The 19,937-nt window shown below is 48.4% G+C and overlaps 3 protein-coding genes across 5 annotated transcripts; 1 reads left to right on the top strand and 2 right to left on the bottom strand.

Annotated features, from left to right (window-relative positions):
• Positions 1–4,994: 4,994 nt before the first annotated feature.
• Positions 4,995–12,324, bottom strand: btbd9 (BTB (POZ) domain containing 9). 2 transcript variants are annotated; one of them, XM_018731971.2, is made up of 11 exons: positions 12,233–12,324; positions 9,964–10,184; positions 9,149–9,512; positions 8,759–9,023; positions 8,132–8,351; positions 7,778–7,897; positions 7,585–7,694; positions 7,302–7,491; positions 6,900–7,007; positions 6,711–6,789; positions 4,995–6,618 (listed from the first exon to the last, which is right to left on the bottom strand). In XM_018731971.2, exons 2-11 carry the CDS (start codon positions 10,146–10,148, stop codon positions 6,409–6,411), a joined length of 1,851 nt encoding a protein of 616 aa, XP_018587487.1. In that variant the 5' UTR covers positions 10,149–10,184; positions 12,233–12,324; the 3' UTR covers positions 4,995–6,408. The 2 variants fall into 2 exon arrangements, with proteins under 2 accessions (XP_018587487.1, XP_018587478.1); XM_018731962.2 differs by lacking the exon at positions 12,233–12,324 and adding an exon at positions 11,502–11,704.
• A 394-nt stretch (positions 12,325–12,718) lies between these two features.
• Positions 12,719–15,712, bottom strand: glo1 (glyoxalase 1). The gene is made up of 6 exons (XM_018731983.2): positions 15,561–15,712; positions 14,573–14,655; positions 14,328–14,468; positions 14,134–14,201; positions 13,467–13,556; positions 12,719–13,142 (listed from the first exon to the last, which is right to left on the bottom strand). Exons 1-6 carry the CDS (start codon positions 15,627–15,629, stop codon positions 13,051–13,053), a joined length of 543 nt encoding a protein of 180 aa, XP_018587499.1. The 5' UTR covers positions 15,630–15,712; the 3' UTR covers positions 12,719–13,050.
• Positions 15,713–15,725: 13 nt separating this feature from the next.
• Positions 15,726–19,614, top strand: LOC108940402 (ankyrin repeat domain-containing protein 9). 2 transcript variants are annotated; one of them, XR_003798187.1, is made up of 3 exons: positions 15,726–15,852; positions 16,167–16,282; positions 17,016–17,257. XR_003798187.1 is itself a non-coding variant. In XM_018762596.2 (3 exons), exons 2-3 carry the CDS (start codon positions 16,240–16,242, stop codon positions 19,191–19,193), a joined length of 945 nt encoding a protein of 314 aa, XP_018618112.2. In that variant the 5' UTR covers positions 15,726–15,852; positions 16,167–16,239; the 3' UTR covers positions 19,194–19,614. The 2 variants fall into 2 exon arrangements, 1 of the variants encoding a protein (XP_018618112.2); XM_018762596.2 differs by lacking the exon at positions 17,016–17,257 and adding an exon at positions 18,292–19,614.
• Positions 19,615–19,937: the final 323 nt, after the last annotated feature.

Below are 19,937 nucleotides of genomic sequence, written 5' to 3'. Positions count from 1 at the left end.
AGCGCAGTGCAACACCTCCTCCTTACAGGATTACGTGCCAGAGCGGCTCTCGTGCGCTCAGAGTAGAGTGGGAACGGCAGTAAAAACCAACACATCAAGGCCGGCCGCCACCCTCGTCGTGTTCTCTCAGCATCTCTGGCTCGGATTCTCGGCAACGACCGATACGTTGTGTCTCGCCTATTAAATCTGCGCTACCCCGGCCAGGAGATTTCCCCTCGGAACGAGGAGATTTGAGACGGGGCCAGAGATGGGACGGCAGGCGGCTTACGTTGGAACAGCCTCTTGGCGGCCTCCCATACCAGGTGCTCCCTCTAGCGGTAGACAGTTTCACTTCGTAACCAGAGCACTCATCCATATTCCTGTACTTTCACTCCGTGGTTGCACAGGAGGGCTACCGCGAGTCTACCTTGATTTACTATTACTTATCTGCTACTACATACTTATCTACCTTGAGCGGCAAATCGTGTAAATCTGCTAATGTGCCTCACCCGACCGATACGGAGGGCACGTGAGCAGATCTGCACAGCTCCCATTCACTCATGGTTCACTGATGTTAGGTCGAGTGACCGGTGCCCAAATTCCATGCGTGAGCAAAGGATTGTGGGAACAAGGAATGAGAAATAGAGAAAAATGCGATGATTGCACAACTGAACCAGGAGGAAGGTCATCCAGAAGGGACCGAGGAGAAATAAGAGGAAGACGTCGCTCAATTGGATGTCTTCTTCGGAGCAGTGTGTTAAACCAGAACCTGCAGCAGGTAAACAAGTTTCTTCTAATCAACTGTCAGGCTACTTTCCTTCCTCCATAAACTGTTCAATATCCACTTTGGTTACCAGGGAAACGTGGGGGGTGAAGGAGAACAATATAAAGAGACAGCCAGGAGAAAAGGATGAAAAAATGTAAAAATAATGTTTCAAAACAGACCAAATAAGTATGCTGTGCAGCAATTTCATCTGGCAGCAGACCAGTCTCAACACGGTATACGATACTAAAATAAGTGAATTGGTTCATTAACAGATGAGAGAGGCTGCACTGAATAACCTGGAGCGTACTGCATGGAGAACTTAAGCAAGAAAAAACCTTTTTTTAATATTGGAAGAAGTAACCCCGCAAAGACGCTCCAAGATATACCCATAAAATAGGAGTATAAAAATGTTAAACATTTAAAAACTGCTGCTTCCTTACGCTGTAATCCCTTCCCATTAGCATTTACCTGGGGTGACACAGCGAGTAGTGCTATCATCTCACAGTGCCTGGGTGGTGGAAGAGGACGTGGGTTTGATCCTCGCTCAGTGTGTGTGGAGTTTGCATGTTCTCCCCATGTCTGCGTGGTTTCCTCCAGGTGCTCTGGTTTCCTCCCACAGTCCACAGACATGCTGTTCAGGTTCCCCCATAGTGTGTGAATGACAGAGAGAGTGTTTGTGTTCCACTGATGTATGGATGAGTTACAAATTGTAAGTAGTGTATATAGCAGTATAAGTTACCTTGGTGAATAAGGCGTGGGTTGAAAACACTACATAGAGTTCATGGGAAGTCGCTTTGGAGAAAACACACACGCTAGCTGAAGCCGCTTGTCCCAAGTAGGGTCGTGGTGAGTCGGAGCCCAACCCGGCAACACGGGGCATAAGGCTGGAGAGGGAGGGTACACACCCAGAATGGGACACCAGTCTGTCACAAGGCACCCCAAGGAGGACTTGAACCCCAGACACACCGGAGAGCAGGACCCAGCCAAACCCGCTGCGCCACCGTGCCTCCTCCTCGTGCTTTGGAGAAAAGCATCTGCTAAATAAATAAATGTAAATGTACTGCGTACTCTTCTATGAGCAAAGGCCCAATGAAACCCTACTGAGACAAACTGCAGCAGGCAAATTCCAGCTAAGGACACACCATGGACTGTGCTGAAAAAGTCAATGGCAGCACAGAGATCTCGCGAGCACAGCGATTAGGAGAGCAGCCAGCAAAGAGAGACCTTGCCGAGAAGACCTCTCGCGGGCTACCGTAACCCATCCGTTGTACAGCTTCTTGTCCAGTGCAGACTTGTGATGATCTGGAGTCTATCTGAAGCACAGGGTGTTAAGCAGGGTACACCGTGGAATCACCAGTGACTCCAGTGAATCACAGGGAAATTATACACTATGCATGAGTCAGAGTGACCAGTTCACCTGAAACACGCCTTTGGACTGTGGGAGAAAACCAGAGCACTTGGAGAAAACCAACGTGAAAACAGGGAGACTGTGCAAACTCAACAGACCGAGCTGGATTCGAACGCACATCTAAACCGACAGCCCGGGAGTTCTGAGGTGCCAGGATTACCTGCTCTGAAGGCAACGCTACGATACAAAGAGAAGACAACAGAAAATCTCAGCAGAAATTTGATAACGTGGACATATTAACACTTTCATCTTTCTTTGTTTTATGTCCTTTCAATTAATTTTATTGTTCCCAAACTTTCACTATCTGTTATCCGGGTAAATAAAATCAGGGCCTTCGAGTGAATAACCGATGCACTCAAGAATTCCTGTTGTCATAAGGAAGGAGGAAATGCCCCCGACGATTCCGCCTACTTCTCTCCACCGCCTCCTAGTGTCTGTTTCAAGGTGCTCAAGGTCGCCTAACTTCATCGCTACGGGAACCGGGACAGGTCGATAATGACTGCATACATGTAACAGAACCCCAGATCCACTTTGTTACTGGCTATTTAGAGCCCCGGGGGAGAGCATCCAGGACAGCAGGATGACTCAGCTCCGAACCTCCTGGTTGCTGCAAACATCAAGAGTTCTTCCTCCTGGGTAACGCTAAGGATGTTGTCGTGGGAGCCATTCCGTACGGTGCCGTACGCCCGGGCATAGCTACGTTCGATCTGGGACTTGTACTAATTCTGGGGAAAAACTGCCGGTTTGATTAGCGCGGTTAGAGACACAGATCAAAGCGGTCCTGTTGACAGCAGAAGCAACGGGCTCGCTGCTGGGCCACGGGCTGCCCGTGATTAGGCTTAATCAGACACGCACGCTATGCCCCGGGCTGGTAAACATCCTTGCGTTTGTCCCAGGCTGCCCCTGCCGCAGGCTCCTTCCTTCATTAGTGGAAAATTAGCACTGATGATGATGAGCGGCATCAACCCAGTTGAAAAAAGAAAAAAAAAAAAAAAAAAAAACTCAATCTTCAACCTTTCCACATCTAGTCTTACCTCTGACCTCACCACAGACTCCGAAAGACCATCAAAACGGGCCTATCTGTCATCTTCAGATCCATCAAAGACCAGCCTGACCACATCCAAGTCTTATGTTAAACAGAGTACAGAACTTAAATGCAATGTGACAGGCATACGAAAACGTATAATTTAATTGTAACGCCATTTGGATCGGCGTGTGCCACGTAGCTCCTGCAATATCGACATGTCATCTCCGTGGGCACGACGGCACCCGTTTCCCTGTATCGATCAAGACGCGATCAGACCCACCCACGTACCGACATCGTCGGCTCGACGCTCAACCGCTGCCCGCATCCGGGGTGGCAATTAAAATTCGGAACCAGACGGGTGTCGGATTTCGCATCTGCTGGCGTAGCGCAGGCCGCTCAGCGGCATCCGTCAGAACATCAGCACAAAAAAAGTCTGTCCTTCTTTTGTTCAATTGTCTTGCGAAGCCCGTCTTCCCTTTACCTCCCTGGGCGTCTCGTTCCAGCATCACCGCCCCCTCCTTTCCCTCCCCCTTTTCGGCTCTTCATCTCCTGTTGCCCCCTTGCTGCCAGCCCCCCGCCCCGAGGTCCCCTGATTACAGCGACGGAGTGACAGTAATTGAAGCGCTCTGAAGCTGGCTGTTTTGTTTTCCCTCTTTAATGAAAGAGGCATTATGGTGTCACTCACAGTTCCCCGCCTGATTGACACGCCAGCTTATTATTTCCCCTTTGAGACTGGGAGTTAAATGCAATCCTCTCTTGTTTGTTGGTTCCCACTCATAAATTAAAGCCGGCGGAACTTCACAGCTTTCGGAGATTAAAGCCAGGACTGCAGATTTGTGGGACAAACGCGCAATTTCTGCAGCAATCTGGGGGGGAAGTTAAAAAGGCTATTCTTCATAGATAAGGATTCTCAAAATTAAATTCGCCACTTGATGACCAGAGAATGCAGTGAGTGACGTTCAGCCCTGGATTAGGCAGTTTCCATTTTCTGCCGCTCAGATAAATGTCACAATCAAAATTTTAAGTAAGCTCATAGATCTCAGGGATGGAGGATTGCTTCCAACCTCTCAGTCATTCTATGACACACTGTACACTTATCATTATCAATAATTTGTGAAGTGCGGGGTTGCAGTGGTCCGGAGTCTATTCTGGAAACATAGGAGGTGAGGCAGGGTACATCCAGTTCACCACAGGGCAATTACACATGCACGCATACACACAAAGGGCAATTTGGAATCACTAATTACATTACTTCATTTAACAGACACCTTTCTCCAAAGCGGCTTCCACTGAACTCTATGTAGTGTTATTAGCCCACACACCTTATTCACCAAGGTAACTTACAGTGCTAGATACACTACTTACACTGGGTCACTCATCCATACATCAGTGGAACACACTCTCTCTCCCTCTCTCTCTCTGTCATTCACACACTATTGGGGAACCTGAACAGCATGTCTTTAGAGTGTGGGAGGAAACCCATGCAGATACTGGGAGAACACGCAGAGTCCACACAGACTGATCTGGGATTGAACCCACATCCTTTCCCACCACACAGGATATGAGACAGCAGTGTAAATCGCTGTGCCACCGTGTTGTGTTAATTCACCTGAACACATTTTCGGAGGGTAGCTGGAAACCATAAAACCTAGAGAGAAGACCCAAATATGAACCCCCAGCCAGGCAACTGTGAGGCACCCGCTAAGACTCCAACACACTAAATTCCACATGATGCACACCTGTAGTGCAGATTTGCATATCATTTGCACACACAGACGGAGGAGCATTAATGACACATGCCCTTTTTATCCCCCAAACCATTGCTTTAATAAAGTGTACAAGTTTGACAGCAGAGGCAGCCAGTGGGGTAGAGTTGAAGGGTGCGGCAGGGCAGGGAATTGGTGCGGTGGGAAGAAACGTCGTTAATCCGCAGCCCCGACCCAAGAAGTTCCATTTGTGGGTTCGTGCTCAGTCTAGTTCAGTGCTCTGTTGTCCACGAACTTGCTTTCCCTGGACTGATGTAAACCAACTGCACTCTGCACTCTACACCATATTAATATAGTTATCTCTGATAGTAACAATAATACTAATTTTAAATCACAGCTAAGTAAATAACATTCGTTAAAGAGCATTCAGTGTTGGAAGGATATCTACCGCAAGAAAAACAAGTTCATCATCCCATGCTGCCCTTTTTGCTCTTTCACACTCCTACAGTTTAAATGCCATGGCAACCTGCAGAACCCTGCAGCATTTGACAGGCCCTTTACCCCAAGAGTGCTGAAGAAAAATTTATGGGGATGAAGGCAGAGCAGAGAGAAGGGTAGGAAACCGAGTAGAGCAGCTGTACCGTTTAAAGGAAGTGAGTAGAATCGTCAGTGAAAGAGGACTCCCGGAAATCACGGGCACAGATAAAGTGACCTCAGGGAGCACAAAACAGCCTGCTAATTTAAAAAAAAAAAAAAACATCACCACAAAACTTGTACTGGAAGGTTTAGGTAGTGTGGAACATTGGTACCAACTCGGACTCTTTCTTGCTTGCTTCACCTGTCGGACAATGCCATGGATTGCCGAAAAACCCTTTTACCTGAACACCAGGCTTCGGGCTCCACTGGAATGAAATGCCTGCTTCCCCCCCACCGCACAAAGTACAGCTCACATTCTGTTCACCGTCTTTAAAGATGACATGGCATGTGTTATTTAATGTTCCGTTTAAAGTGCTGCTGACTGGGAGTAAATCTGTGTTACCAGGTTAAAGGCTTTGCTGGCTCTTCTAAAAGGAATATTATTTTTAAAATGGCATCCTGGGGCAAGAGGGAGGGGCCAAGTCAAAACATTTACTACAGTATGGCTTATATGAAAGCCTTGGATGATGCCTTATCAGACTGGGGAGCAGCCAGTGGGCAGTGTTTTAGTCCATTTCAGCAGAACAATGTGATACTTGAATAAGCGGAAAATGATGCTGAATGACTGTAGATGGCCTAACAACATATCAAATCCAATCCTTCATGCATACGATCAGAAGAAAACGAGTGCAGCCCAACATGGACCAAAGTTTCCCTTCAACACTACAGATTATCTTCACTATCGCCACCTCAATCCATTAAGTCATAAATAAATTTGCGTAGCAGCACAGGGCAGCGCCCCCTAAAGCCCTGGAGGCCTGTGCAAAAGGCAGGGTTTTCATTCTTCACTCGGGGCTAAAGTGCTCGCTTGCTGTGGGCGAGTGCCTCAGTGGTGCGACTGTGAGGAAGACGAAGAGGAGGAGGAGGCTTGGTGGGGTGAGGGCTGCGATTGGGAAAGTGTCTGAGAACGAGGAGGTCTGGGTGGGCGGGGCTGCTGAGGAGCAGAGCTGGGATCAGGTGATCCCTGGCCAGGACTGCCTTCCTTCACCTCCGCATCCAGCTGGGCTGGACACTCAAAGTGGACACAGTGGAACACCTGAAAACGGGACAGATCTCAGGTCAGGGCCAAGTGGATAGGAACCAGAACGGGTGTTAGTTTTAGGCCCGTTCCCCCATCCTCCTCCTCACCTCATTGGCCGTGTTGTGAGTCCCAACAATGCGGATGAAAGAAGCAGGCTGTCTCTCAAATGTGAGAGTCTGCCACGACCTGCAGGAGACAGGGGAACAAGGTGCAACGCTGAGAGAGATTTTGTAACAATGATTGCCGCACAAGAGCTTTTGGTAAGATAGCAACCAGAGAGGGCGCTACAATCACACCTGCATGCCACCTTGGTGCGGTCCACCACCCTCGTCCACTGCTGTTGATTGGTGGACAGCTCAATGTAGTAGCTGTAGCTGCGCTCGTCACAGTCCCACAGTAACAGCCTACCTCCACACACACACACACACACACACACGAAAAGAATGATGTGGTCACTGTTTTGGCAAGTTCAGGACTTATTCCACCTGCCTGTGTATATCTGACAGACCAAATCAGTGGAATTGGAACTCTGCCCAGAAGACACAGCTAACTAGAACAAGGAAAATATTTGCAGATTTTTCCAAAGGCTCTGTGTATGCTGACAACAGAAGCTGGCAGAGAAAATTCCCCAAAATATCCCCTCAGTGAGGAGCCATGAGCAGTGATCTACTTCCAGGAAGATGAGCCCTCGGACCTACCTGAGGGAGCCTATCATGTAGGGTTGGGCTAGCTGGATGACGATGGCCCCAGAGCCCAGTTGGTGGCACGTGTAGCCCGAGTCCCAGTCGTAGTTGCGCGTGTCCCCGTTGAGCAGGGCATTGCGGCTTCGGCTGACACCCTCAATGACACTGGCACAGGCCGTGATGGTGGCCACATTCTCCGTGGGCACTATCCACCACCACGGAGGAAGAAGAAACAGCCAACTCACACCAATGCTCAAGTCAACATCTGTGTGCCTCAGTGATGAGGTGAGCTTCTTACCCAGGAGCCCTTTCTCCAGGGTGTACGGCCGGTGAGTGAACATGCATTCGAAGGCAACCAGATGAAACACTTTATTAACAGTGTTGTGAGTTCCCACGATGCGCACGTACCTGCAAACACACACCAACCAGTCACTCCTAAAATCCCAGCAGCAGCCAAAGGGTAGAATGAATGCTTGAGTCTCTAACTTTACCTGCAAACTCGTGCAGAGAAGTAGAGGTTCTGCCAGGAGCGGCACAGGTACTTGGAATGATCAACCACACGGACCCAGTCAAGCTCATCCATGGATACCTCAATGTAGTAGGAATATGACCTTCGAACAAAACAAATCACACCTAAACCTCTAGACTTTGCTCCAGGCCTTTTGTTGACTGATAAAATAAAAATTACGCTGCTGCTGTACAAATGTGCAAATAAATAAATATCTTAAGAGTACAAATCTAACACTGTAAGCTGCTTTGAAAAAAGGTGTCAAGAATGTGAATGAATAACAATAACATTTTCTATGCTGGATCTGGCCCGGGGTCACACTGGGTGCGTAGCGTACCGACTGTCCCGATCCCACAGGAGAATGCGGATGTGGTTGATGATGGAGGGCTGGCCCAGTTTGACCTGGATGCCAGCACGCCCATCCTCTTCAATGGGGTGCCGGGAGAAGCCGTGGTCCAGGTCGTAGTTCTGTGTGTCTCCGTCCAGCAGCGCCGACTTCAGCTCACCTTTAACCACCTGGGCACCATGCTTCATGGTAGCTATGTTCTCTTCTGGGACTGACCGAGGGAGGAGGTACCCATTTTTTTTTTTATTATTAAGTACACTGAATCTACTTGTAGCCATTTCTGCACTAGCATCGTCAACACACAAAGCTAAACTGAGAAGAATCGATACAGTGTGACTTGGAAGCACTGCATAATAAGTAAACTTTTCCTGAGGAGATGAATTTGTAAGGAGTAAATTGTACCAACATAGTTTGTTGCAACTTCTAAACAATAATCATAAGGTGATATGGCACAAAACCAAGGGAACGGTCTACAGTACAACTAAGCGAGGGATAAACTAAGAATTAGACGTGTGCTAAACCAGCCTGTAGCTAAACAGAGTAGATCACACAGCTTAAGAGTGACTGGAAGAGCTGCTGTGCATGCGGGTGAGAAAGGGAGGGGGAGCAGCGACTCACTGAGCATGCCGCGGTAGTTGAGGTCCATGTCACGGCTCTCGGAACGCATCTTGATGGCGTCCAGCAGGTCATCGGGACTGATGAGGCCAGAGGGTCGCACCACATTCAGCATCTCTGTCAAACTCATGAGGGGCAGACGCACCGCCGCCATCACCTCCTGTGCCTCGGCATCACCGTTGTGCCGGCACCAGCGGGACAGTGCCTGGAAGATCTCCTTCTCGCTGGCAGCGAACGAGTCCCTTCTCACCACCGTTAGTAGTGCCGTCTGTGGACATAACAAGCAGAAGTGGGAAAAAGAATTGATAGTGTTGACTCAAAATTAACAATGGTTCCCATCAATCTTGCCGACACGCCCACAGAGTACGCTCCTCTGGCCCTCCCATCTCTCACCTTCGACAGTGTGAGGAAGCCTTCAGAGGCCAGCACCTCGGGTGCGTGCCGGTCCATGAAGGCACAGCAGGCGGCGCTCAGGCTGTTCAGGCAGTAGAGACTGGCCACATCGAACACCAGGCACACGTTGTGGGTGTGCAGCACGGTCCGCAGAAACTCTGAGATGGAGTCTTCCAGCGGCTGCAGGCCATAGCGATGTGCCAGGCCCAGAAAGTCCAGAAGCACTTCCTCACGGGCTGAGCTGAGGCTGGCCCGGCCCGTGTACAAGTATTGAAGCAGCATGGAGAAGGCCTCTGCCCGTGTTTCCCCTAGGGGCACCTCTGCCTGGGGCTGCGACTCCTTCATACCACCATACAGCAGAGCTCTACATATGAAGGACCAGAAGATCATGCCAGTCAGGTGAAACCAACCAACCAACTTCCAGTAGTTGCATTCCATTCAATCACAAGTTAGCTACATTTTACCATTTGCTCACTGCCAGGAAAAAAGTTTAATTTTGACAGAGGCAAACAAACTGGTTCCACCGTACAAGTTTCTGTCTGTGGAGCCTGTTGGTTTCCAAGGGTAGGATTGGAAATGGGAATTAGCCTGGGGTACAACTAAGCTGTCATCCAGCAGCTGGGAGATTACAAACCAAGTATAAACAGCAGTGCTGGTTTTAAGAGCAAACTGAAGTCCTCCTGCTGCTCAGAACAACCCCCACAGATGCAAAGAAGCTTTGCTTGCTCTGATTAATTGCGGAGGCGAGGTTTCTTCAGCTTGTCTGCACAGTAATACCAAAATGACGAACAGCAGTAGAAATGCTTTGGCGCTACCTGAAGAAGTGGCAGCGGGCTGCCAGGATAACCCTGTGTGCTGGGAAGCGCTTGCCCTCCACAATGAAGGTGACATCACTGTATTCCTCGCCTGGCACAAGTGCACCCAGCTGTTCCGAGAGCAGGTGCACGTGATCGATTTCCGAGACGGAGGTGTGGGGCCGCAGGGGGTGGCTGTTACTCATGGCTGCCAGGGGGTGGGTGGGGGGACACGGTCACATCTGACAGAGGAGGGAGAAAGAGTGACATCACCACTAATCAAGAGTCAGCATTTAAACACCATGTCATTTGTAACCTGGAATCCATGGTAAAATATGCACTGTTTTTCAGAATGGAACAAAGTCATGGTTCCACCTAAACAGAAAACTGTAAATCCAGTAAAACCAGAAATAAAAAAGACCAGACATTTTGTTGAATCATTACGACCTAATTAAATGCATAATACTGCTGATGTGTTTTGGTTAAAAACTGAATGACATGTTTGTCCTTTAATCAGATTAGATGGTAAAATCACCCTAAAGTTAAAGTTACTTTTCCTATAACTGTATGGAATGCTGCATAGGTTTGCCAAACTAACACAGGGTTTCTTGAACAGCCCCACCCAAAATTAGCATAACCACGCCCAGAAAATCCAAACATCCCTAAATTACTATATTCAAATTGGGGATCAAAATTTGGCCACACCCATCAATTCGAAGACCCGCCACCTAGACGGCTTCTCAGGCGCATGCGCAGGAACCGCAGCGTTCACCGCACATCCAGTCTCTATAACTGGATTACGAACATAATATGTTATATATCAGGGGGGAAAAAAAAAAAAAAAACTACAAAAACAGCACACATTACGAGAATAAAGAAACTTGCTCACGAAATAGTTACTACCTATTTCAAGTTCAACTCTGCATTTCTTTTTTTCAAAACAGGAGAATTAATTTTGAAAAACCGGTCATTTCCGGTCCTAAAATTTCGGAGGTACGAATTCACGAGTCAGAATCGTTTAAGGAAACTACTACGTGAAGCGCAAAACAGTGAAGGCGGTCTAAATTATTCTGTACATCGACACGAGCCGAGGCGAACTAGTACCTGGACTGGACGGTGCGAGTGGACGACGGTTCGATCCTCGCTCCGTTTCCATGAAGTACTTGTAATTGTATGTTTCTCCCTCCCTGTGTGTTCGCGTTCGTGCGTTTCGGCTATTTTGACACTTTAAATTGCCGTGTGTGTGAGAAAGAGACTGCAGGGAGTTCCAGCGCAGTTGTGAGGTGTCTGCTAATTAGGCTAATGTGAAGCGGGAACCACCAGTTTTTAAAATAAAAATCTTCTCCAATGATATTTGAGAAACTTTCCTTACGCAGTCCAAACGGACCTCTCCACAAACCGCCGAAATATAAATTTTATGATGTCCTGGTTGGGTGTGTGTTGTCCGTTTTACAAGCTAGCCTGTGTAAAATGCTGTTTAACCGTTTAAAGCGCCGAGATGCACAAGTTGTCCAGCTGCTCGTCTCCCCGGCCAGCGTTGTTTCGATTCACACACATACCAGAGATCCGGCGTCCCCGGCTCCAGCTCTCCTCCTTTACTTCCTCAAAATCGTGTTTTCTTCAAAGCCTTCGGCCAGCGGAAACGCTTATCATACAGTTTATATCGGTGGGAATTACCAAAGATAAAAATATCCCAAACAAAAAGCCAGCTATACAGCTCTTAAACCAAACAGGAATACAAAGACACAACCTGGATGTTGTTTCGTTTCCGCGATCAGGAAACTTTCAGCGCCCCCTCTGGCGAGGAGGACCCAAGGCAACGTTCAGCGCAGCAACTACTGCGGAAGACCCAACCAAGTGTTCAGCGCCCCCTCTGGCGAGGAGGACCAAAAGCAGCGTTGTTACTGTTGCTGCCCTAATATTCATCCAAAACTATGCACAAAATTTGACATTACACAAATATTGTGAATGCTACTAAATAAAATCAGGACAAACACCTCGCTCAGGGCAAAACAGCAGCACACACTGCTTTAAACAATTTTGTCCTAATTGTATAGACTTGGGGACTTTTAATTATGGCATTATTGTAAATCATAATTTGTGCAACTAGATTTTCAGACTGGAGAAAATGTTTTTAAAAAAAAATGGGAAAAAAAAAAACCCCGAGACTGTTATCAACATTGCATGTTTTAAGAATGACAGAGTGGTTCTATCTGCTTACTGTTTGTTTCTCCTTTCTGACTCTGAACACCATACAAATGACCATCAGTTATTTATAAGGTGCCCTCACGTTATTAGTCCCATGTGATGGTCGGACTTGAACTGTGTCCACAAGACCAGCTGAAGGCCCGCGGCTCGGCCTCCGAACGTACACCACATGGCAACTGATGGCACTGCGTCGACGGTTCAACAGCTGGCGCCGCCTGGGGCTGTGGAAGACCCAGAAACCAGGGATCATTTGTTCCGTCTCTAGGAGAGCAGCACACAGTCCGTATTACTTTCCACAGATGGTATCAATCCTGCCAGGAAATTACATCGACCCCACAATTACCACGGTAAACATTAAATGTGTATGGAATTCATATCCTAACTCGTACTAAAGTGAATAGAGATTTTAAACACTATAATTTGTATTATAATTAGAATTATTATAATAACAATTAGTCTTCAAACCTTTTTGGGATTATTTTTTGCATTATTATGGACATATTAATTAGTACTATGTGCAACAAAGGTATGTTATAGTGCAGGATGGACAAAAACACACACACTTTTCTGCAGCTTCAGGGGAATCAAACTTTATGGCTCATTCACACGGAGGACACGTGAAGGGGTGGCACAGCACAGCTCGTAGCCGCAAACGTAAGCAATAATTCAGCAAAATTAAACACAAAGTTATAATAATACTACAGGATCTGGACACTGCAGCTTGTTAACACACATTTACTGACTGAAGGCAAACCTCACACTGTGTGTGTGTGTGTGTGTTCTCCCAACGTGCATCCTCTCCTTTTACACTACTCAATTCAGTTTTTTTTTTTTTTTTTTTTTAATACCACAATGCCCGCAGCGCCATCCCCGCAGCGCCCCCCGAAAAGGAAAATCTATCTAGGATGTGATAGAGAGCATGTTGTTGGGGCTCAGGATCTCGATCCAATAACCATCCGGGTCCTGAATGAATGCCAGACCCTTCATTTTACCTGGAAGGAGAAAGAAAAGAGATGGTGGGGTTGACACAATTTCACCGTCAAATTGACGATCAGAGTTTCCAACTGAACTCAATTTTTTTTTTTGTAGCGATGGATACGTCTCCTTAGACGTCCAACGTGTGACTGTGGTACTTTTATGTTACACAGTACTTTGTGCCATCAAACCCATATCTGCCCCGCAGAGGGGCTTCTAGGAAACACTCGCAGAGCTGCTTCCTCCTAACGGCAACATCATGGCATGAGTGGGGGGTCTAGAGATACAATGGGGCGCGAGAGAGGGACATGGATGAGAGGAGTGGGTTGGTCTGCTCGTACCATCATCCGGTTTCTTGACGAAAGTGACTCCCTGCTCTTTGAAGAGCTTACAGGCAGCGTACACGTCGGGTACGGCAACGCCGATGTGGCCTGGGGGGGAGAATTACATTAAAACTGTAAAGTACACAAAGTAAAATTAATTATCACTTTAAAGAAAATTCTGGTAAGTGGATAAACCGGAGCAGGTAGTATAGTGGTTAGAGCCACTGATCTTGTCTTTAAGAACCCGGGTTTGAATCCCACTCCTGCTGTAGTGTACCTTCGATCGAGGTACTTACCCTGAAGTAATACAGTCAAAATTACCCTGATGCACAAATGGGTAAACCAGTGTAAAGTAACTCAGTGTACAAAGCTGAGGGTGTAAGAGTCACTGGAGAGAAGCATCAGATAATAATAATTGTAAGAACAATATTAGTAATAAAAATAATAATGTTCACATAATATTATTCTGATAATATTCTACTAGTAGTAATAATAGTAACCATAATATTAATTTCAAATATTAATATCAGAAGTTAGTAATATTTAAATCAATTAATAAAAATAGTAAGAATAACAACAACAATTATTATTATTATTATTATTATTATTATTATTATTATTATTATTATTATTAATAGTAGTACTGGATAGAATCCTGGGGAAATCTGAGCACAGCGACACTCACCGAAGCCGCGGGGGTCCGAGTTCCCGTTGTGGTATGATTGGCTGTCATCAGACTCCGTCCCCCAGTTGCTGCAGGACAGGATGTGTCGAAGGAGAGTTACCCACCCGACACTATGCCTCCCTCTCTCTCTCTCACACACACACACACACACACACACACACACAGACAGACACCAGGTAGCGGAACACACTCACTGCGTGAGCTCGATGGTGGCTCGCCGGGAGAAGGTCCAAGCCGTCCTCTCGCCGACGTCGGCCGGGATGTCCTTCTTGTCCTCATAGCCCAGGAAGTAGAGGGAGAAGCGCATGGCGGGAAAGTCGAACTTCTGCAGCAGCCTGGGGGGGCAGCGGGAAACACAGCGTCACCGCGACCTTTGCTCAACCGCGCGACGGGACCACGTGGGGTCTCGCCTCCAACGGCCTCGAGCCTCCTCACTCACGTCATGCCCAGGATGCGCGTGTAGAAGTCCAGGGATTTCACAGGGTCCTTCACCCTCAGCATGGTCTGCTGCATCAGGAAGTCCTGGAGAAAACACACACACACACACAACAGAGACCGTTAAGAGTTTCACCCTAAAAAGCTCCTAGAAGCTGTGTTACTGCCCTGCCCTGTCCCGGGTGCATCCCCTTCTCCTCCCCCCCGCCCTGCGCCCTGTGTTGACGGCTCGGCTCCGGTTCACCGCGACCGCACTCGGCACAAGCGCTTTCAGACTTTTAGTTTCCGAAGAACTTTTCAATGTCCTTTCAACTCAACTGCCCAGGATAGAAAAGTTCACATTGTAATAACATGAACAAGTACCTAAACTCATTTAATAACGTGGTGAAGCATTTAAACTCATAGTATTAACATGGTAAAGTGTCTCAACTTGCTATAAGAACGTGGTGAAGTGAGTAAACTCATGGTATTAACACAGTAAAGTGTCAACTCATACTCATAGTCATACTATTAATGCGATAAGGACTGTGTCTAAACTCATAGTATTAACATGGTAAGGTGTCTAAACTCGTTTTAAGAACATGGGAAACGTGTCTAAGTCATAGTATTAACATCATCATGTGAGGTGATTTTGTGTTAATAACGTGTGGGAAGGTCCTGTCTGTGTCTGTCACCGCGGGGGGGGGGGACTCCAGTGTCCTGCTGCTGCTGCTGGTGCCTAACTTAAGCCTTAAGTTAACTTAAGTTACCACCTGACGTAAATCATGTTCGCCGTCCGTCGTCTTCAGCTGCTTCATCCTCACATTACAAGTCTCGTCCTGTTTACTGTATAACTTAGCACTGCGAACGGAGCCGAACGGAACGGAACCGAGGCCTCGAGTCGAACCCAGGCAGAGCGAGTCAGTCACACCCAACGAACAACTTCACGAACGGCGTAATTCTCTGGACTGCAAACCCGCCTCCCCGCCACAGCTCGTGAACGCGCCTCGTACCTTCGTGATGGGGCTGCCCTCTTTGCACGCCGCCGCCGCGGCTTCGTCGGAGAGGCCCTTCTCGGCCATGTCGGCACCTGGTCACAGGTTCGAGTGCTGCGGTGCGCCTGGCTGACGGGACACGCGCACGCCGTCTGCGCAGACTCCGCTGGGCGCGCGTGCAGGGACGTGACGTCAGCAGTCGGGTTGCTCCCGCCAGAGGGGCGTCATTCCAACAGCAGCCACGCGGCGGCGCCTCGAGGCAACGACTTTGAATCTCGCTGGGAATAATTCAGGAGAGTTAAGAGTCACGGTGAGTTTTATTGGGCAGAGTGCCGATGCGCACAAGGAATTTTCCGCGGTTTTAGGTGCCTCCACAGAATAAATAAATAACGTCTTTACAGAGTATAAATACAAAAAAAGTAAATAAATAGAATAGCAAAAAGTGGTTGGATATTGCACAGGAGACCTGAGGAAGTGTAACTGTTCATGCGAGTGTCACTCGGAGTGATGGCCTGAGGGGAAAAACTTCTTATAACTGGTCGTTCTGACGTGTCTACACATAGAAAACACACCTATTCCACGTACACATGTGTTACATTTAAATATTTCTGTCATTCATTCCAGACCAGTAAAAAGCACTAAACCGGCGCGTACTGGAACTGAAGAGGTGAGATGGAGAGACGACGTATTTAATAAAATGGTCGAGGCCAAAGGTCACCAACCGATTGGATTACCGGCAGGTTTGTATTTACTAGTTATTCTAATAATTATTTTTTTTTTTCCCATTCTTCTAATGTAATGTCTGGTGGTATTTTAGAATAACTATTAAGCTTTCGCTGCTCAGTTATTCTAAAGTACCACCAGATGGCGCCAGTGCGTCGCTGGGAGCCGATTGGATTGAACGCCCCGGTCGGACAGGCTGTAGTTTTATAGGGAACCACAAGAGGGCGGCAGTGGACCGTTTCGCCTGCATCGAGTTTCTTCTTGGAGGTGAAAACAGTATTGAAGTGAATCACTGTAATCAGTTAATTCCCAGACTGGACCCTTGTCGTGTAATTAAAACTGAGCATTTTCACATTTCATGAACACAACACCGTGTTGTGATCGTGAGTAAATATGTCCCTCATTCTCCTGGAGGGTTGATCCAAGCTGTCACATGTGAAAATTAGTGTGACAGCTGCACTATCGCACTCTTCATCTGGGGGAGGAAGGGGGGGACAAGTCCACAAGGATATTATTGTTATTACCGTTATGGTTTCCAATAACATTGACACACAGTGGCTTGGAAAAGTATTCAGCTGTTCTTGCATTACAAATGAAGCAGTCACCTCTCCGTCCAGTCAGCATTTTTATTACAGTTATCACCACATGTCGTTTTGGAGAAAAGTGTCTGCTAAATGAATGAATGTAAATGTCACTGTCCAGCTGAGTGATGAATTTCTTACCAGACCTGTTTTTTTTTTTTTTTAACAGGCCGCGTCACGTTCTGCTGTATTTCTTTGCACTTTGAATCATCCATCATTCCTTCATTTGTAACAAGGTTACCAGGCCCTGAGACGAGCTGCAGCCCCACACCATGACACTCCCACACCACACCGTGTTCCGTCTTATGGTCTCACTGGATGACATCAGAGCTCCTTGTCTCTGGTACTCTTAGATCATTCATACACTTACAGTTCTGCATTTATCCGACAGTCTGAGTAAACAAAGCGCATCAACAGCAGACGAAAAGCTTTAGACAGAGACCCAGGATGAGACACAGCAAAGCACAGCATGTGTCTCACACCACCAGGTGCTTGGTTCACATTCCTCACGTAGCTCCTATAGGAGTGACATTTGGATAGCAAAGACATAAATAATCATAGCAGATGGGATTGAACTCATTAATACACATATGACATACAGTGTATGTATGCAGTCACCTACAGTATATTCATTTAGCTGACGAATAAATGTAATTTAAATATAAATTATTAATGTGATTAATTATAAATACATATTTATGTATGTAGACACAGCATGCGTGTATACACTCTGTATATATGTATACACACACAGTGCAAAAGTATTGCTATAACGAAAAGCTACATTCTATAAAAACGCTATAGATAACATTTAAATGCTGGAGGGACACAACAGCTGTACTGGACTATTTCTGCGTGCGTGTGTTTTCAGAGGGACACGGACAGCCCTGCGGAAACCCGTCTGTTGCCAATGTAACTTTGACCAATTTTATTAGTCCGCACGTCGCTTCTCAAGACCCCCGTCCCCGTCCGGTCGAACGTCACTGTGACGTCACAGCGGGCGCCTAACGGCATGCCTTCGCAATGTGACCGCACGCGCCGCCGAACGTTCCGCAACACCGGATACAATGTAGCGCTCGGCGGACCGGAGCGCGAGCTTGTCGCGCGCCTGCGCGGACGCGGAGGCGCACACACACGCACGCGCTCGCTCTCTCTCTCTCTCTCTCTCTCTCTCTCTCTCTCTCTCTCACATACACACACACACACACACACTGCGGCAGCGCTCACTCAGACAGATGGAGCCGTCGGTGCCTTACGGTCCTGCTCCCTAAATGCGTGTGTTCACGCGGAGCTCGGACACGGAACACAAGTGCCTGGGATCGCGCTCGCGGGTGGGCGGGCGCGTGGGGGGCGGGCACGTGCGGGGGTGTTCCTGATCGCCCTTTGCCGAGCCTCCTTATTCACCCCCACTCACCCACTCCCCCCCTCCACCCCGATGTCGGCAGCCGGCGCGAGGAAGGCGGGCAGGCTCGCGGGCGAGGAGCGCGCGCTGCACAGCCGGTTCCTGTCCTTCATCTACTACCAGGCGATCCGGGACCTGCGGCCCGTGTGGAAGCTGGAGGACATGAGGACCATGGAGACCTTCTACTGGGACAGACAGCACCGCAGGAGGACGTACAGCCCGTCGGAGGCACTGCTGTACGCCGTGGTGCACGACCACCGCGCCTACGTCCAGTACCTGCTGGCCCACTACCTGGAGGAGGCGCTGTCGGTGCCGAGCCGCTCCGTTTGCAGCGACGCCGCCCAGGTGCCCCACTTGGCCATGGCTGTGCGCTACGGCAGGAAGGAGATCCTGGAGATCCTGCTGAGGGCCGTGCGCAAGGTGCCGGTGCTACGCTCTTGTCTTCGGGGCGGGGGGCACTTTAGCCTCGAGGACGGTCGGACCCCGCTGCACCTGGCCTGCGAGCTCCTCCACCTGGACATGATCGCTCTGCTGCTGGGCAGCGGTGCCTCGCCGTACGTCCAGGACCGCGACGGCGTGACGCCCGTGGACCTCTTGCTGAGGAAGCTGAGGGATGCCCACGGCAAGGCCGGCCCAGGGCTCGGCGCCGCTGCCGACAGGAGGCTCTGCCTCCACAACCTGCTGCTGTTCTCTCCGCGGATCCGTGCCGAGACGAGGGACGCCCTGGAGGAGGAGCCCGCCGCCTGGACCGAGGTTCTGGGGCGCGACACCTTCGGCTTCCTGGTGGGCCGGACGCCGGCATCGCTGCTTTTCATCACTATGCAAAGAGTCCTGGAGCTGCTGCCCGGCGAGGAGCTCCAACAGAGCCTGCAGGCCCTGTCCATCCCCTCGTCCCTGAAGACGCTGCCCTTCCTGCACCCCGTCCTCGCCACGGACCACCGCTAGGGCTCAGCAGGCATCAGTGGGGTTCGAACCGTGACCCTCTCATCCTGTGTTTGTCTCCAGGAGTGCATGTGGGAGGACTGTCCTTCCAAGCATGGTAAAATAAAATGTTACCCTAACAGGTACCCTGGCATAGGGACCTCTGTATGCAAATGATACTAATCCTGCAGCTGTCTTTAATTCTATTTAAACTGCTTGTCTCAGCAAGCTCTAGTAATGTTTAAACATAGAGATTTTAACAAGTTTTAACAGATTTTATCTTGTATATATTTTATAAGCTGGAAAAAGGGCAGATTTTGTTTAACAATCTTCTTCCATTATAAACAAAAAAAAAAAAAAGGAAAAAATGCTGCTGGACTGTTTTGCTCATGTGTGGCACTTGGAATCTATGATTTATGCATATTAAAATAAAAAGTACAGCCTTTTCCTGTGTGTCCAGCATCATGCCGACTTGGCGTTTTGCCGCAGCCAGAGGAAACGAGTTTATTTAAAAAAAAAAAAAAAAAAGTCACATGCAGGCCTGTAAATAGTAGGTCAAGACTCCCCCCAGGGGGTCTTTACACAGCCCCATGCTGACATCACGTTTCGGGCTCCCATGGCCCCGTCCCCAATTCATTACAGGGCTGCTCTGGAGCGGAGACTGGGCCTCCTTTCAGGTTGCCTTGGCAACGGTAATCCATTGAAGGTATTTGAAAGAACGGTGCTGTGAAAACATGCAAAGAGTCCACCAGCCGAGGGAAAATGAGT

The sequence above is a fragment of the Scleropages formosus genome, chromosome 15 (genome assembly GCF_900964775.1).
Source record: "Scleropages formosus chromosome 15, fSclFor1.1, whole genome shotgun sequence".
In the NCBI taxonomy this organism is placed as follows: domain Eukaryota; kingdom Metazoa; phylum Chordata; class Actinopteri; order Osteoglossiformes; family Osteoglossidae; genus Scleropages; species Scleropages formosus.
Note: the sequence above shows the minus strand (reverse complement) of the source record. Positions and strands in the feature narration are given on the sequence as shown.

What these genes read in the sequence shown, in the direction of transcription:
- btbd9 (XM_018731971.2), bottom strand. Translation starts at nt 10,148, where the DNA reads ATGAGTAACAGCCACCCCCTGCGGCCCCACACCTCCGTCTCGGAAATC. An exon ending in TTCTCTGCACGAGTTTGCAG is followed by an intron (nt 7,695 to 7,777) that starts GTAAAGTTAGAG and finishes GTGTGTTTGCAG; the next exon opens with GTACGTGCGCATCGTGGGAA. An exon ending in CCTGGAGAAAGGGCTCCTGG is followed by an intron (nt 7,492 to 7,584) that starts GTAAGAAGCTCA and finishes GGTGGTGGATAG; the next exon opens with TGCCCACGGAGAATGTGGCC.
- glo1 (XM_018731983.2), bottom strand. Translation starts at nt 15,629, where the DNA reads ATGGCCGAGAAGGGCCTCTCCGACGAAGCCGCGGCGGCGGCGTGCAAA. An exon ending in CTCGGACCCCCGCGGCTTCG is followed by an intron (nt 13,557 to 14,133) that starts GTGAGTGTCGCT and finishes TCTCCCCCCCAG; the next exon opens with GCCACATCGGCGTTGCCGTA. An exon ending in CGTCAAGAAACCGGATGATG is followed by an intron (nt 13,143 to 13,466) that starts GTACGAGCAGAC and finishes TTCTCCTTCCAG; the next exon opens with GTAAAATGAAGGGTCTGGCA.
- LOC108940402 (XM_018762596.2), top strand. Translation starts at nt 16,240, where the DNA reads ATGGTCGAGGCCAAAGGTCACCAACCGATTGGATTACCGGCAG. An exon ending in ACCGATTGGATTACCGGCAG is followed by an intron (nt 16,283 to 18,291) that starts GTTTGTATTTAC and finishes CGATGTCGGCAG; the next exon opens with CCGGCGCGAGGAAGGCGGGC.